This window comes from Dendrobates tinctorius, unplaced genomic scaffold (assembly GCF_039654945.1).
Source record: "Dendrobates tinctorius isolate UK_male_01 unplaced genomic scaffold, ASM3965494v1 ptg000095l, whole genome shotgun sequence".
NCBI classification, from domain to species: Eukaryota; Metazoa; Chordata; class Amphibia; order Anura; family Dendrobatidae; genus Dendrobates; species Dendrobates tinctorius.
Genome location: NW_027361763.1, coordinates 20,009,461 through 20,027,568, shown reverse-complemented (window position 1 = coordinate 20,027,568; position 18,108 = coordinate 20,009,461). Strand labels below are relative to the sequence as shown.

General features: G+C 41.8%; 1 protein-coding gene across 1 annotated transcript in view; it reads right to left on the bottom strand.

Moving 5' to 3' along the window:
• Positions 1–3,883: 3,883 nt before the first annotated feature.
• LOC141098806 (vomeronasal type-2 receptor 26-like) overlaps positions 3,884–18,108 on the bottom strand; it is a 42,262-nt gene continuing 28,037 nt past the window's right edge. Inside the window, exons 5-6 of the mRNA XM_073586781.1 lie at positions 12,300–12,423; positions 3,884–4,800 (exon numbers count right to left, since the gene is read on the bottom strand). Of these exons, the coding sequence (XP_073442882.1) occupies positions 3,884–4,800; positions 12,300–12,423 (1,041 nt within the window). The remainder of the gene's footprint in view (positions 4,801–12,299; positions 12,424–18,108) is intronic.

Below are 18,108 nucleotides of genomic sequence, written 5' to 3'. Positions count from 1 at the left end.
CAGCTTCTTGCCAATGGGTCATTAACATGACCACCTCCACAGCACTGGCCTCAATCAAAGCTGCTTAAAAATTATTAAAGGGACTCTCTTAGCACATAAGGCCTGTCACAGCCACATACAGGTGCCCAGTGCATCATTGCGCAGACATACATCTTCCCATCTGATTGGTTTCCACATATTTAATTGGGGATCAACAGTAAAACAAAGAAAATAAAACACCAAACCTTAGTGTCTTGTGTAAAGGTGTGGAACTATTGTATTTTTTTGTGGTCTCCTTGCACTCATTTGCAATCCTCACTCTTCTCAGTAAAGCCTCGATTGGGGTCTCTTCAATTTGTAAGGCAATAAGAAAACAGACTAAACAAAGCTGAGAAAAACATTTTTTAATTTTTTATTTTTTTTTCCTTAATCAAAAACTCCAATCACACACAGAAGAACATACAGACAATTCCCTCCCAAAAAAACAATTTAAACAATTTGTCACAGACTTATATTTTGTTAAACTATACACTTCCCCCTTGCACTTAATTGCAGGCCTTGCTCAACACAACCATGAAACAGGTGCTTCTAACAAAATTAGAATATCATCAAATAGTTAATTTACTTAAAACAAAAAGTGAATCTCATATATTCTATAGAGTCATTACATACAGAGTGATCTATCTCACATGTTTATTTCTGTTTATGTTGATGATTATGGCTTACAGCCAATGGAAACCCAAAAGTCATTAACTCAGTAAATTAGACTAAATAACATAAAACACCTGAAAATGCTTCCTAAATGTTTAAAAAAGGTCCCTTAGCCTTTTTCAGTAGGTTCCACAATCATGGGGAAGACTGCTGACCTGACAGATGTCCAGAAGGCAGTCACTGACACACTTCTAAAGGAGGATAAGCCACAGAAGGTCATTGCTACAGAAGCCGGCTATTCACAGAGTGCTGTATCCAAGCAGCTTAATGGAAAGTTGAGTGGAAGGAAAAAGTGTGATAGAAAAAGGTGCACAAGCAACTAGGATAACTGCAGCCTGGAAAGGATTGTTAAGAAAAGGCCATTCAAAAATTTGGGAGAGATTCACAAGGATTGGACTGCTGCTGAAGTCATTGCTTCACACCACACACAGACGTATCCAGGACATGGGCTACAAGTGTCACATTCCTTGTGTCAGCCACTCATGACCAATAGACAATGCCAGACGCCTTTTTCCTGGGACAAGGAGTAAAAGAACTGGACTGTTGCTCAGTGGTCCAAGGTGTTGTTTTCAGATGAAAGTAAATTTTGCATTTCATTTGAAAATCAAGATCTGGAGGAAGAGTGGAGAGGCCACCATCCAAGCTGCTTGAGGTCTAGTGTGAACTTTCCAAAATCAGTGATGCTTGATTGGCCAGCAAACTTGTTTGACCTTAACCCCATAACGAATCTATGGGGTATTGTCAAGAGGAAGATGAGAGACACCAGACCCAACAATGCCGACAAGCTCAAGGCTGCTATCAAAGCAACCTGGGCTTCCTTAACACCTCATCAGCGTCACAGGCTGATCGCCTCCATGCCACGCCGCATTAATGCAATAATTGATGCAAAAGGAGCCCCAACCAAGTATTGAGTGCATTTACTGAACAAACATTTCAGCAGGCCAATATTTTGGATTTTAAAATCAATTTTCAAGCTGGTGTTATAAAGTATTCTAATTTACTGAGATAATAACTTTTGGGTGTTCATTGGCTGTAACCCATAATCATCAACATTAACAGAAATAAACACGTGAAATAGATCACTCTGTTTGCAATGACTGTATATAATATGAGTTTCGCTTTTTGTATTGAAGAATTGAAATAAATTAACTTTTTGATGATATTCTAATTTTGTGAGATGCACCTGTAGCTTGTACTTGTACTGTAAACAGGGCTAAAAATGGAACTATATCTACCTATACAGTTGTGCTTAAAAGTTTACATACCCCTGCAGAATTTTTGCTTTCTTGGCCTTTTTTCAGAGAATATGAATGATGACACCAAAACTTTATCTCCACTCATGGTTAGTGGTTGGGTGAAGCCATTTATTGTCAAACTACTGTGTTTTCTCTTTTTAAATCATAACGACAACCCAAAACATCCAAATGACCCTGATCAAAAGTTCACATACCCCATTTCTTAATGCCATGTATTGCCCCCTCTAACATTAATGACAGCTTGAAGTCTTTTGTGGTAGTTGTGGATGAGGTTCTTTATTTTCTCAGATGGTAAAACTGCCAATTCTTCTTGGCAAAAGTCCCCAGTTCCTATAAATTCTTGCACTGTCTAGCATGAACTGTGCACTTGAGATCTCCCCAGAGTGGCTCAATGATATTGAGATCAGGAGACTTAGATGACCACTCCTGAACCTTCACTTTGTTTTGCTGTAGCCACTGACAGGTTGACTTGACCTTGTGCTTTGGATTGTTGTCATGTTGAAACTTTGAAGTACGTCCCATGAGCAGCTTCCGGGCTGATGATTGCAAATTTGTCTCCAAGTATTTGCTGATAATGTGCTGCATTCATCTTTCCTTCAACTTTGACTAAGTTTCCTGTGCTTTTGTAGCTCACACAACCCCAAAACCTCAACAAGCCACCTCCGTGCTTTACAGTAGGAACGGTGTTCCCTTGGTGTTGACCTCTCTCCAAATGCAACATTTATGGTTGTGGCCAAAAAGTTCAATTTTGGTCTCATCACTCCAATTACCTTGTTCCTGAAGTTTTGAAGTTTGTTTCTGTGCTGTTTTGCGTATTGTAGGCGATATACTTTGTAACATTTGTACAGTATTGGCTTTCTTCTGGAGACTCAACCATGCATCCCATTTTCTTCAAGCGCCTCCTTATTGTGTATCTTGAATCAGCCACACCACTAGTTCTCAGAGAGTCCACTATTTCAGCTGATGTTATTTGTTGGTTTTTCTTTGCATCCTGAACAATTTTACTGGCAGTTGTGGACGACATTTATGTTGGTCTACCTGACCGTGGTTTTGGTTTTACAGAGCCCCTGATTTTCCATTTGTTAATCACAGTTTGAACGCTGCTGACTGGCATTATCAATTCCTTGGATATCTTTTTGTATCCCTTTCCTGTTTTATACAGTTCAACTACCTTTTCCTGTAGATCCATTGACAATTCTTTTGCTTTCTCCATGTCTAACAATCCAGAAATGTCAGTGGCTGGATGAAAGATACAAGAGTCTGTCTGGATCTCAGAAACTCACTCAGCTTTTATGCACACACACTGATTACAAGCAAACAGGTCACAGGTGAGGATGTTACCTTTAGTAGCCATTCAAACCCATTTGTATCAACTTCTGTGCATGTTATCAGGCCAAAACCACTAGGGTATTTAAACTATTGATCAGTGTCATTTGGATGTTTCAGGTTGTTATTATGATTTAAAAAGTGAAAACACTGTAGTTTGACAATAAATGGCTTCACCCAACCACTAACCATGAGTGGGGAAAAGGGATTGGTGTTATCATTCATATTCTCTGAAAAAATGCCAAGAAAGCAAATATTTTGCCTGGGTATGTAAACTTTTGAGCACAACTGTACCTCTTGTCTATCTGCTCCACCTACTGGGTGCTGGGCAGGAGATTTTTATATTTATTATATATATTTATTATATTATATTATGTTCTTTCATTATAAACTTGAGAGAAGTAATCAGAACAAACACATGCATTGATGTATCCACCTACCTTATTTTCCATAAACAAGGATAAATGTGCAGAGCTCTTACATTCTAAATATTGAGTTCTCTTGTGTTAATTTTAATGACCTTAAATGAATCTAAGGTGCCTCCTTTCTCACATATTCGTTATGAGGACGTTTTCTAAATATTAGAGGACAAATGTCTATGTAGAATAATGTCAAGTGCTAGTGTTTGCTTTCATTTGCCTGGATAAACTACGCTTTGAGTTTAACTCTGTTCTCACCAGTATGATATAACATTTAGGAAAGAATATACAGCCTAAAATGCCAAAACTTGAAGATATTACAGCAAATATTTCTACAAGAACAGTATTTTTCCCAGTAACACTCATGTAGGATGGGATGAACGCCACCCAGACACTGCAGACCACCAGCATGCTGAATGTGATGTTCTTAGCTTCATTAAAGCAATCAGGTAAATTTCTGGCCAAGAAAGCAACAATGAAACTGACAGCAGCAAGTAGTCCCATATAACCTAGGAGTATGGAAAAGGCCAACATGGACCCCTCATTACACTGAAATATGATCTTGTCCTGATATAAGTGAGTGTTCATCTCTGGGAATGGAGGAGAAGTAGATAACCAAATGATACTGAGTAACACTTGGATAAATGAGCAGAAGAAGACAACACAGTTTGTAATCTTCACACCAATCAGTCTTCTCCAGGAACTTCCAGGTTTGGTGGCTTTGAAGGCCGTGTAGACCATGATGGTTTTAGCCAGAATAGAAGATACGGCTACAGAGAAGATGATCCCAAATGAAGTCTGACGAAGCATGCAGGTGACATGTGTAGGACGATCCAGGAACAAAAATACACAGAGGAAACTCAACATGATGGAAGCCAGGAGAATGAAGCTCAGGGTACGGTTATTTGCTTGAACAACTGGAGTGTCTTGAAATAGAATAAAGATCCCCAAAATTATAGATGTTTTAACAAAACATAAGACAGAAATTACAGAAATTACAAGAACTGTAGGGTCATTTGTGTAGGACAAAAATTCAATAGGTTTCGGTACACATTGATTGAAGTCATTTGGCCACTGATCTTCTGGGCATTTTTGGCACAACACACTGTCTAAAAAAAGAAGAAAGAAAGTACTAAGCCTTAATATCTTTGGAATAAGTCATTTTAGAGGTTCAAGATGAAACCAGATGTTAGAAATTTGGTATCTGTAAGCTCATCAAAATCCAACTGGGTAACGGCTTCACTCATACAAATAATTCAGACATTGTTTTTCTCACCACACATTGTACTTTATTTCAATGATAAGTTTAGGTCAAAGAAATATTCATTTTTATATGAAAATAAAAAACACATTTTTCTCTATGAAACTTCAATTTACAAGATATAGTATATACAGTTTATTGTATGTTAGATATATTTTTATCACGTGAATTTTTCATTTTGACATCAATTTTAAACCTTTATCCACTTTTTGAACAGTGTTTTAAAAAATAATGGAATTTTCAAAATATCATGAAATTTGTTTTATGCACGTTGCCATATTGAAAGAGCAAGCGATGCCGAAATGAAAGAATTTTCCCAAAATTTAAAACTACCGCATTATGAAAACTACCGTACTCAAGGAATTTATCTGCGAATATGATCAATTCAGTTTTTTTAATTTCATGGCTTTTTATAAAAGACAAATTCATTTCAATTTTTTTCACAAAAGCATCTCTTAGAAGATGCAGTGCAAGAAAACTGAGAACTACACTTCAACATTTATTGGGCAGTATCTCTGGAGATCAGAAATACAATCTAAGTAGAGATGAAAGAATACATTCAAGTGTACATATCTCCAAAATTCAGATTTTATTTTTATAATTTACTTTAGAGTGTATTCCGCAAAATAGAGGCCATTGGCCACCATTTTTCAGAACCATAATGCGCCATCAGGAGCTCTGCTCATGCTTGTAGAAGGTAAAGGTGCATGTAATAACACTGGGACCTACCATGCACTCACACAGAAAGCTCCCAGACCCCTCAAAAGCCGACAGTTCCGGCCTAGCATGAGTGGTCCAGGGATTCCGGCTCGAGTGGCTGTTGATCAGAATATCTAGGAAGGATTGGAAAAGTAGCAGTAGGTAGCAGAGGGGCTGGAGAGTTGAGCGGTATGGTGAGTATAAAGATTTTTTTTTCCTGCACGTTTATTACGCTCACCAGTCAGGCATAATAAACGCAGGATGTAAAAAATAAATCCTTACCGCTGTTGAGTTCATCTACACCTAACTTGCAAACTTTGCTTCCTCATGGGAGGGTCTGAAAGTAAAGAAGTAGCTTAAGGCTTTCAGAGTCCAAATTTTCAAAGACTCATTTAGCAGCTCCACTCTCAAGCCATCTATAACTCTTAAATAATTTATCTTGGGGTAAAATCAGGCCTTTAATCCCATCATTTTAATGCATGATTTAAAAGAATCTGGAGTGAAAAAATAAATGTTCAATTTCTTTAACAAATGCATCTTTTAAAAGACATATATTTCCCTTGAGTTCAGAAATGTCCTCCAAGTGGCACAAAACTAAAATCTAATGCCAGGACAGATGGTAGTGCCTGGAACTGCAGGAGGAGTATTGAGATTTTGAGACTTACAATGCTTTTTCCTTATATGTTTTGAAGGCCCCATTTTGGTTTACATAGGTTTTGTATTTTCAGAACAATAAAATACATTTTATAAAGACTCTATTTTGAGAATTACATCCTTTAAGTTTTTTTTTAAAGTTAAAAGGGTTTTCCCACAAACAAAGAAAACTTTAATCAAAGGATACAATCTATATGACCAACATGGCAACCAATAGAGCCATGTAAACATGAATATGTAAAATATAGATAAGTGGACAGTACTCCTAAAGCGATGTCAATTATTATTTAACAAAGAAAAAGGAGCAATACCGTCATGAGTATGTCCGATGGACGACACGGCATGTGAGTACAATTGGATGGAAAAAGGAGATAAAGGTCCTAAGGGGGATGGGACACCTCCTGACATAAGCCTGTGTCTGTCCATGAGCTTCCCTAACGCCCTTTGTGGGTCCTTACATCTGCCGCCATCACATGACTATTCCTTGACTGTAACCCTGGCTAGTACACTGGCCGGCAAGGACGCCAACCTCACTACTGCAGATGAAATTACACAGGGAAAAAAATAAACAAGGGACAGAAAAAAAATTATACAAGTCAGCACAGAATGTGCTGCTAAGCTCCACAGCAGCAGAGTAAATGGCACCAGGATAACAGGACTACAACATCACCAATACTACAAGTGAGCTCCACACACCTAAATGGTGTGCATAGAAGAAAACTCTATAACCGACAATCAGCTGTTGGGTCATGTGACTATTTAAAGGGAGGTGGGAGTGGTTGCCAACCAACATCAGCTGACCAGCCTAAAATAAACGACCAGCAAGAGACTGACATTAACTCTTGCTGGACCAAAGGAAAAAAACGTTAAAATTTCAGCAGACCCAGAGCTGCCATGAATCCCTTTATGATTTGTGACAAAAGCACAGATACAGATAATAATAAGCAGAAAATGCAGAATCAAACCAATATAAGAGATATAAAGTGTATACACTCTGCAATAAATTTCCATGTGCATAGCCATCTAAGTCAAATAGCTCATAGAAAAAAATCATATAGGAATTAGGAGCACAGGTGTATCATCATAGATGGTGGCTTCCTCTAAGGTTTCCTGGGGTCAGTAGAGATGTTATCTGGTGCAAGGTGTTATAGCATATAGATGTAACCAGACCCAATGACTTTGATCATCTAACCTCCCCCTGGTGTGCTAGCCAATTGGTAATTTATCCCAATCCAGTTCCCACAATCCTTCTCACCTAATACTCTACTCTGTTCTATAAAGTTAGTAGCTTCCTAAGGGGGGCACATGTGTGCAGGTCAGGCACGCATCTCCCTGCAGCAAAGTATCACTGCAGCAAAGTATCGAGAAGCTGCAGTTATTTCAACGGCAGTTAGTCACGGCAGGAGTCAAAACCCCACACTATGTCTCTTTTGGGCATGTCTGCCGAGTAAGCACTTCTTATTACTGGGACCTAGCTTTTCCATTAACCCATCTAACTCCTTCACCATGTTTATATATACCCTCACAGTGTTTGTTCCATTAATCCTAACTCTCCTTCGCTATCCCCAAACCCCAGCACCCTCTAACCAAATTATCATCTCCCCTTCTCTCTTTCTCCCCACCTGACCTCCTGTGCTGACCTGCTTCTCAACCTCAAATCTATCCTAATAAAACATAAAACAAGCCGCCCACTCTCCTTCTCCCATCTGCTCTCAATTTCTCTGCTTCTCCTCACTGCTGGTGACATATCTCCCAATCCTGGACCCCCACAGCTCATATCTCCCATTACTATTCCCTCCTACCACTCCCTATCTAATATGAACTACCACAATCTTTCCAACTTAAAACCCATGCCATTGTCGCCCACCCCCCTGCTCCCTCTCTCTGGAGCACTCTGGAATGCCCGCTCTATCTACAATAAGCTTCATGTGATTCATGACCTCTTTCTATCTCGCAATCTTGCCTTCCTTGGTCTCACAGAAACATGGCTGACACACTCTGACACCGCCTCCCCTGCTGTGCTGTGTTACGGCAGCCTCCATTTCACCCACACTCCTCGCCCTGGCAACAGACACAGTGGAGGAGTGGGTCTTCTCCTTTCTTCTAACTGCACCTTTTTCCCAATCCCACCTCTTGCCTCCCTAATCCTCCTCTTTTTTTAACTCCACTCTGTCCGCATCTACTCTCCCTCCAACCTCCAAGTGGCCTTCATATACTGACCTTCGGGACCGGCCACTGCCTTTATTGACTAATTCTCTACCTGGCTTCTTCACTTTCTTTCCACTGACATCCCCACTATCATCATGGGTGACTTCAACATCCCCACTGATACCCTTCAGTCACCAGCCTCCAAACTCCAGTCCCTTACTTCATCCTTTAGACTTGCTTAGTATTCCTCCTCAGCCACCCACACAGACAGACATACATTAGACCTGGTCTTCACCCACCTCTGCTCTCTATCTAACTCCACCACCTCCCCTCTCCCTCTATCCGACCACCATCTACTTACTTTCTCATCCCGGTCCTCCACGCTTGTCACCCATATCCAGCAACATGCACACCCCCACAGAAACTTCGTACACCTAGACACCCACACATTCTCTGACTCTACCACTGGCATCCATATCCTTACTCCATGACACAGAGAGTGCCACATCTTTCTACAATGCCACTCTCGCATCAACTGTTGACACAGTAGCCCCTCTTGTTAATGGCGGAGTGCAACGTATCAACAGACAACCCTGGCACAATAACACCACTAAAAAGCTTCGGCAAGTGTCCAGGGTTGCAGAACAGCATTGGAAGAAAGCAAATTCGCAAGACAACTTCACTGCATTCAAACAGGCAATACTCGCTTTCAAATCTGCCCTCACCTCTGCTAAACAGGCCGACTTCACAACCCTTGTATCTTCCCTATCCTACAACCCCAAACAGTTATTCAAAACTTTAAACTCCCTTCTCTGACCACCACTCCCCCCTCCAACCTCCCTCATCTCTGCTAAGGACTTTGCCACACACTTCAAAAATAAGATCGACCAAACAAGGCAAGTCTTTGTTGTTCAACCGCCACAACCCCTTTGTATAGCAGACCAATGCCCAAACCCAATAACCTCCCTATCTAACATCAATGAAGGGGAGCTTAATAGTCTCCTCTCCAAATCACACCTCACTACCTGTGCACTCGACCCCATCCCACCTCCTCCCCAACCTCACCACCACTCTTATCCCATCCCTAACCCACCTCTTCAGCCTATCACTAACTTCTGGAACCTTCACTTCTGCTTTCAAACATGACACAATCACACATATCCTTAAAAATCCAACCCTCGACCCAACCACAATGTCCAGCTATCGTCCAATATCGCTGCTTCCGTTCGCTTCCAAACTCCAGGAGCAGCATGTCCATGCTGAACTTTCCTCCCACTTCTCATCTAACTTGCTCTTTGACAATCTACTATCTGGTTTCACCCCCATCACTCCACTGAGATGGCCCTGACCAAAACTACTAACAACATGCTTACAGCCAAAGCTAATGGACAATACCCTATACTCCTCCTTTTAAGACCTGTCCTCTGCTTTCGACACAGTTGACCACTGCCTCCTACTACAGATCCTCTCCTCCTTTGGCATCAAAGACCTCACCCTATCCTGGATCTCCTCAAACCTTTGCAACCGGACATTCAGTGTCTGCCACTCTGACACTATCTCCTCATCCCACCCTCTTTCTGTTGGACTCCCCCAAGGCTCTGTTCTAGAACCCCTACTCTTTTCAATCTATACACTTAGCCTGGGACAACTCATAAAGTCTCATGGATTCCAGTACCACCTTTATGCTGATGACACTCACATCTACCTCTCTGGCCCAGATGTCATCTCTCTGCTCTCCAGAGTCCCGGAGTTTCTATCAGCCATATCCTCCTTCTTCTTCTCTTGCTTCCTCAAACTCAATGTGGACAAATCTGAACTCATCATCTTTCCTCCATCTCATAGATCTTCCTTACCTGACCTATCTATCACAATTAACAACATCACGCTTTCCCCTGTAACGGAAGTCCGCTGCCTCGTAGTAACCTTTGACTCTGCCCTGTCCTTCAAACCGCACATCCAAGCTCTTTCCTCCTCCTGTCACCTCCAGCTCAAAAACATTTTCAGAATCAGTCCTTTCCTCAACCTTCAATCTGCTAAAATGCTTGTGCATGCCCTCATCATCCTCCACCTCGACTGCTGCAACATCCTTTTCTGTGGACTCCCTGCAAACACCCTCACACCTCTCCAGTCCATCCTTAACTCTGCTGCCTGACTAATTCATCTCTCTCCTCGCTATTCCTCCCCTTCTCCCCTCTGCAAATCTCTTCCCTGGCTCCCATTCCCTCAGTGTACCCAGTTCAAATTACTAATACTGATTTACAAGGCCATCTGTAACTTGTCTCCTCCATATGCCTCTAACCTTATCTCCCGATATCTTCCTTCACGTAATCTTCAGTCCTCACAAGACCTCCTTCACTCCTCCTCACTTATTCGCTCCTCAACCAACCGCCTCCAAGACTTCTCCCAAATATCCCCCATCCTCTGGAATTCTTTGCCCCAACACGTCCGACTATCAACCACATTCAGATCCTTCAGACGGAACCTGAAAACCCACCTCTTCAGGAAAGCTTACAGCTTGCAATGACCCCACTGTTTCCTCACCACTACCGGAGCTACCACCTCAAACAATGCCAGCACTGCTGCAACCCCCTGACCTACTGTCTCCTTTCCCACCATCCTGTAGAATGTAAAGGCCCCATTACACATAACAATGTCCCAGCGATCCCACCAACGATCCGACATGATGAGATCGCTGGGACATCGTTAGGCTGATCGCTGGTGAGCTGTCACAAGACAGCCCCAGCGATCAGGACCAGCGACGCTGGACGCTGGTTTCTAATGTAAACATCGGGTATCCCAGAGCTGCGCAACTCCTGGATACCCGCTGTTCACCTTGGAAACCGGCGTACACACTGGTTTCCAAGGTAAACATCGGGTATATAAGAGCTGCGCGACTCCTGGATACCCAATGTTTACCTTGGAAACCAGCATGTACACCGGTTTCCAAGGTAAACACCGGGTATCCAGGAGTCACATGGCTCCTGGATACCCGATGTTTACATTACAAACCAGCGTCCAGCGTCGCTGATCGCTGGTCTCTCGCTGCCACACGCAGCGATGCGTGCTGGGCAGCGGGAGATCAGCGATCAAAAAACGGCCCAGGCCGATGCTGCACGGTCAGCGATAACCGGCAGGGGGGCCGGTCGCTGATCCCCGTCACACACAGCGATCTCGCTGTCAAGATCGCTGTGGCATCCCAAAATCAGTGATCTCGCTAGCGAGATCGCTGTGTGTGACGGGGCCTTAAGCCCGAAAGGGCACAGTCCTCTTCCCTCTGTATCAGTCTGTCATTGTTAGTTTGGTTACTGTAAGTGATATCTGTAATTTGTATGTAACCCCTCCTCATGTACAGCACCATGGAACCAATGGGGCTATATAAAAAAAATGATAATAATAGTATAGCCACAGGAGTTGATTTCATTGGGGGTTTATTGCGAATGTTACTGCTTAATTAATGTTTAATGCTTCAATACTCCATTTATTACTTATTATCATCTGGATGTGTGTATTGAATTATTTTCTTCTTATTGAATACTATTTGACAGCACTTTAGGAGTAATGTCCATTTACATTATTTCGGATAGTTATTATGTTTACATGGCTATACTTGTTATCATGCTGGTCATAAGGGTTGTTTGTTTCTTAGGCAACATGTTCTGATGCAATGTGAATTTTTTTAATGTTTTTATTTTTTTTCTACTTTTTTGTGTTTGTTTTATAATAAATATTCATGTTATTAAAATTTAGGAAGTGCAATCAATCTTTTAAACTTGGTTTTCCTTTTTTAAACAATCATAATGTTGTCACATTTATATTGAATTAATTTATGATAAGATTATTTATTACCTGTTTCATTGGATATTTCTCCCTCTGAGCATTTCATACATAGAAAGCAGCATTTATGGGGTCCTGGCTTTAGAGTTCTTTTGAAACCTGGAGGGCACAGTTCAGAGCAAGTAGACACGGGAACCTATTACAGTAGAAATCAGAGATTGAAAATAAAGAAGTAAAATCATCATAATAAATGAATAACTTGTAACTGTATAACTGTGTTACTTTGTTTTGTTTTTATTGCCTGTATATGTCCCTGCTTAAGTGCTGAGGAATATGTTGGCGCTATATAAATACAATTATAATTATTATTTAATTATATCTACAGTATTTTGCATTCTGCCCCATAGTCCCATCAACCACAACTACCTGGGTGCTAAGGAACCTACTACACTAGAAAAACTTCTTCTAGCTTATACTTTGGAAGACAGGAACAGGTCAGCCTTTGTCTTTGGAAGACATGATGCCAGAAGAGATGGATAACATGACTCTGTGTTGCAGGCATTGCAATCTAAGGCTGTAGGGACACTGTCTGTAGTCATAGGAATCAGAGTAGGAATCAGGCATGGTGGCAAGGAACATTGGCCATTTTACACACAGAAGCACTTGTCAGCCAAATCAAGGATGACAATGAAGATGATGATGATTCTGTTTTGTTCCCAGTGGTCACTACTTTCCCAAGTGTACCATCCCTGCCCTACACACACATGTTGTGGTCACAGTAAGGTGTTCACTGCGCAACACCATCAGTGGCAAGGTCCACATAACCACCAATACTTGGTCCAGTAAACACAGCCAGGAACGTTACATCTCCCTAACTGCACACTAAGTAAATGTAGTGTTGGCTGATAGAAGCGCAGGGTGTTCTAGCCCATGTACTACAACCATGGAGGATTGCAAGACATTTATCTATCCATGTTGCCTCCTCCTACTCCGCTTACTCCACCACATCCTCATCTGGTCACAGTTAGACCTGCACTACCAACTTCTGAACATCCAGTGGAGAAATGGCAGCAGACTGTTCAAAAACTCGTCTGTTTAGGAGACAAATCCAAAACCACACACACGAGCTGTGTAGTGGGGATCAAACAGCCTGGTAGAGTGCGATAATGGGCAAAATCTCATAGCAGCTCTGAGTCTAGCTGGCTTGATGCACATCCCATGCCTGTTGCATGTGCTGAACTTGGTGGTCTAGGGCTTCCTGAAAACTGCCCACATATCTCATCTCAGAGATGCTGCTGAAAGTGCAGGCAGTGTGTACGCCCTTTCTGTGTTCTGACCCTGCTTCTGCTCGCCTGTCTGCTCTGCAGCGTCTCTTCTGTCTTCCTGCTCACAGGCTGATATGTGACATACCAACAAAAGGAACTCCACCTTGCGTATGCTGGAAAGGCTGTATGAGCAGCACCAGGCAATAGTGGAATCTCAGCTCCCACTTTACCACCAATGAGTGGGCCTTCATGCGGGACGTGTGTGCCATATTGCGCTGCTTTGAATACTCCACCAATATGGCTAGCGCTGATGACACCATCATCAGCATTACTATACCACTTATATGACTGCTGGGAAAAGCAACTCAGGCAATGATGGATGAGGTGGTGACACTGGAGGAAGAGGAGCAGTGGGAACAGGGCCAATTCACACCTTTATCAGACCTGTCCACACATGACTTTGAAGATGGGCTCCTGTCCCAACAGCAGCCAGGTACCCAACTGTACAGTCAGGGGACAGTTTGGGATGATGAGGATGAGGACAAACAACCATCTTCAGAGCGGTGAGGCACTCAGAGCAGCTCACGAGCATCAATGGAGTGTGGCTGGGGACAGCTTTTTGTTGCCTCTGAGCAGCTTGTAACACATGAGCCAATACATGCTGTTGTTCCTGTGCAACTAGCACTGAATTTCCTGTATAGTTACCAATACAGATTACTCTGCTGGATCCCAGCTACAAGGACAATGTACCATCATTACTTCCATCATTGGAGAGGGATCGCAAAATGCGGGAATACAAGCACATGCTGGTAGAGGAACTACTGATGGCTTTTCCACCTAACAGCGGGGCTCAGTGGAAGAACAAAGCAAAGGAGGAAATCGCACCACCACCACGTCAGAAGACAGGGTTAGCATTGCCGAAATGTGGCAAAATATTATGAGCTTGCCACTATATCGGACACCACCACCCGATATGGTTCGTATTATCAGGAGGCAGCGTTACAACAACATGGTGGAGGTGTACCTTTCCAGACGCCTCGATGTACTAACTGATGGGTCTGCCCATTTAGCTTCTGGGTCTCAAAATTGTAGACATGGTCTCAGCTTGCCCTTTATGCCTTGAGGTGTTGACCTGCCCTGTTCAAGTGTCATGTCAGAACGTGTGCTTAACATGGCAGGAAATGTGATCAGAGATAGGTACATTCGCCTGTCCACATCTAATGTAGAGAAGCTAACTGTAATGGGAGTGGTGAAACCCCTGTGCCGTGGTCAGAAAAGAGCCTGGAGGAGCATGACTAAGTGAGCACCTGACTCTTCACTAGAGCTCCTGATGGTGGAGTTAGGCTTGGCTCCTGATGGAAACCAGGTGCTATTCCAAGACAGAAGGCAGCTGACCCCCAAGAGGAAGGTAGCTGGAATGACCCAATAGAAGAGTACATCTGATATAGGCAGGCACGGCAGGAACATAGGAACCACAGATGCAGATGGATACAACTGGTATACAGATAGGTACGGCAGGTGTGAGCTGGTCCGGCTGGTATACATATTGGCACCGCAGGGGCAGGTGGGTCTGCCTGAAATACAGACTGATGTTGCAGTTGCCGGTGCATCTTGCTAATATACTGATTTGTCAGTTGATGCCCGTAAGTGTGTAAATAAGGGTCTGAACATGTTTATGGTATATGGATATTTTAGCCTGAAGAAGGAGCCAGAATACCTCCGAAATGCTTAGCAAATAAAAACCGTTAAGAATTACTGAACTCCATCATTGGGATTGGAAGATCCTAGACAGCGCCATCATAGACCACCCAAATTTTTCTTCCCTTACTAAGAAAAGAAAAACAGCATCATCCAACTCATCGATAGTGGTCTCTTGGTCAAGAAAATTGCCAAACTACATAATGTGAGCGCCATGACAGTTGGAAGAATACAAAATGAAGTCCATCTATTCATTCAGAAGTCAAAAGGTGGACATCACCTTAGAGTCAACAAGTCAGCTCATCCCAAGGTCTATCGGTTCTGGCTCGACACACGTGGAAATGAAGGTGGCTCATATACGTAATAATAGTGAGATCACAGATATCAAGCCAAGCACCATGAAATGCATATTAAACAAGTATGGAATGGTGGAAGAAAAAAAGGTGAAGAAGCCTCAACTTTAATATTGTCATAAGAAACGTCGGATCGAGTTACAAACAAGTACACAAAGTGGACATTTGAAACGAGTGATTTGGAGCGATGACACAAAAGTCAATAGACTAGGCTCTGATAGGTGCAAATGGGTCTGAAAGAAACAAGGGAAAGAGGGGCCAACGGATTGAGAAATTGAAGGAAATGTCAAGTTTACTGGAGGAAGCCTGATGATATGGGGTTGTTTCATAACCAAAAGCACTGGATACTTGGCCAGTATAGATGGTGGTCTCAATGCTGAGCTATATGTGGGTATCCTACAAGATGAGTTACTTCATACACTCAAATACTGTGGGTATGAAAAGCATGTCATAGTACTTCAGGATAGCACAAAGCATACATTGAGATTGGTGAAGAAATGGTTCAATGACAATGAAGTAGAGGTGTTGGAATGGCCCCTACAGTCCCCAGACCTCAACCCAATCAAACACTTGTGGGTGGAATTGAAGAAAAAACTGTATACATACCCAAATGAGTGGACCAGTATATACCAACTTTGAGTTATCGAAGATGATTGTCTATAAAATGATGGCAGTCTCACAGTCAAAGCAGAAGTGGATAATGAGATATGGAGTATGAAAGCCACAAGTTTAAAACATTGTTACCCTTTTCCTCTTCCACGTCTTCCACAGTTCACAACATGATTGCGTTTTTCAATTCATTCATTGACAAATTCATGATTTTCATGTTTTTTACACTGATCTGTGGTCAGAAATTCATTAAAGCGGGAAAAATTAACTCTTTAATGACCGTTTGCATTTTCACTCTACCATCCGTGTGTACGCGGTAGTCATGGTACAGGGCCTCACCTTCCAATTTTTTTTTTCAATCCATTCCACTTCACAAAAGTTAGATTCATCCCAAAATGTGTCCTTTTTTTGAGGGATTTTATGTTATTTTAAGTCATTTTCATATCCAAATGTGTTTGTAGGGCACTTGTCCTGCTCTTACCCCCATTTAGCTTCCTTTTGCAAACCCTAGTCCTTACAATACACATTTTACAGTCATTTTAAAGCACTGATGTTCAGGCCGCTATTGACTTCTATGGGGTTTGGGTTTGGGGTCAAGATCGCATACTGAACTGAAATTTTAACCTTAGTCCAGCTGAACCCAAAAGTTCACGGGTCCTCTGATCGCTAACAATAATCAATCTACAAATATCTCACCTATAGTATAATAATTGTCAGAGTGGAACAGGCAATATAAATCAGAAAGATTAAAATAAACAATCAAATAAAGATGAAGCTCAAAACATAATATATTGTCAACACCACCTGAAAAACAATCTTAGCAAATAGTAGAACAGGAAAAAGGTATGAAGATGGAACCTGTGTAAAAAATATAGGAAAGCTAGAGGGGAGAACCCCACGCATATCATCACCAAGATATGGCTTCCTCAGGGGCAAAGTGCATTCAAAAGCTTGTGCTTCCCACAATATAAGAGTAACATAGCCTTTTTTTTTACCCAACACATCATCCAAACAACAGACATGACAACAAAAAGGACAAAAACAATAAACTGCCTCATCTTCCAAACTTTCCATTTCTTCTTAATCCGTCTTGTTCAGCTGACATACTATAGTTGACTTAGTATTTCCCACAACTGTGCAAATTTACATTTTACATTTAAAAAATAAATTTTAAAATAATATATTTTTTTTCTTATTATAAATTTTTAAAGCTTATTTTTTCTGCACAATTATATTTTTAAGTGCAATCCATTCACATTCTGCCATTGATGGCCGTACCCATACTAGTTCTATTATAAGACTTCATATTGATTCTATTTCCAATCTACACACATACATGTGCATCTCACTAAATTAGAATATCATCAAAAAGTCAAATTATTTCAGTTCTCCAATACAAAAAGTGAACCTCATATTTTATGTGTTTATTTCTGTTGATGATTATGGCTTACAGCCAATAAAAATCCAAAATCATTATCTTAATAAATTAGAAGGATTAACAAAAATACCTGCAAAGGCTTCCTGCTTCAGTAGCTCCACAATCATAGGGAAGACTGCTGACTTGACAGATGTCCAGAAGGCAGTCATTGACACACTCCTGTCATGGTTTACTGGGTTCTCGGGCCAGGCAGTCACAGGGTTAACTCGGTTGGCCTCGTTCTGGGTCCTGAGAGGCTTTTTATAGCCTTACTGTGAGGCCAATCTTTGTCGTTTATACTCTGACCTTTGGCTGAGTGTGTCTGACCCTGTTGTGCCTGTGCTACATTTCGTCTGTCTGGTTCTGATTTTGCTCTGTCTCTGTTACGAGTTTTGCCTGACCCTCTTGTACTGCGCTGCCCTCTCTGTGTATGACCCTTGGCTACGTCCTGACTATCCATTCTGTCTATGCCCCTTGGTAACTTTGTCCTGAAGTTACCCTGCTAGGAGTTTTCCTTCACCTCCTAGATCTCTGGAGCT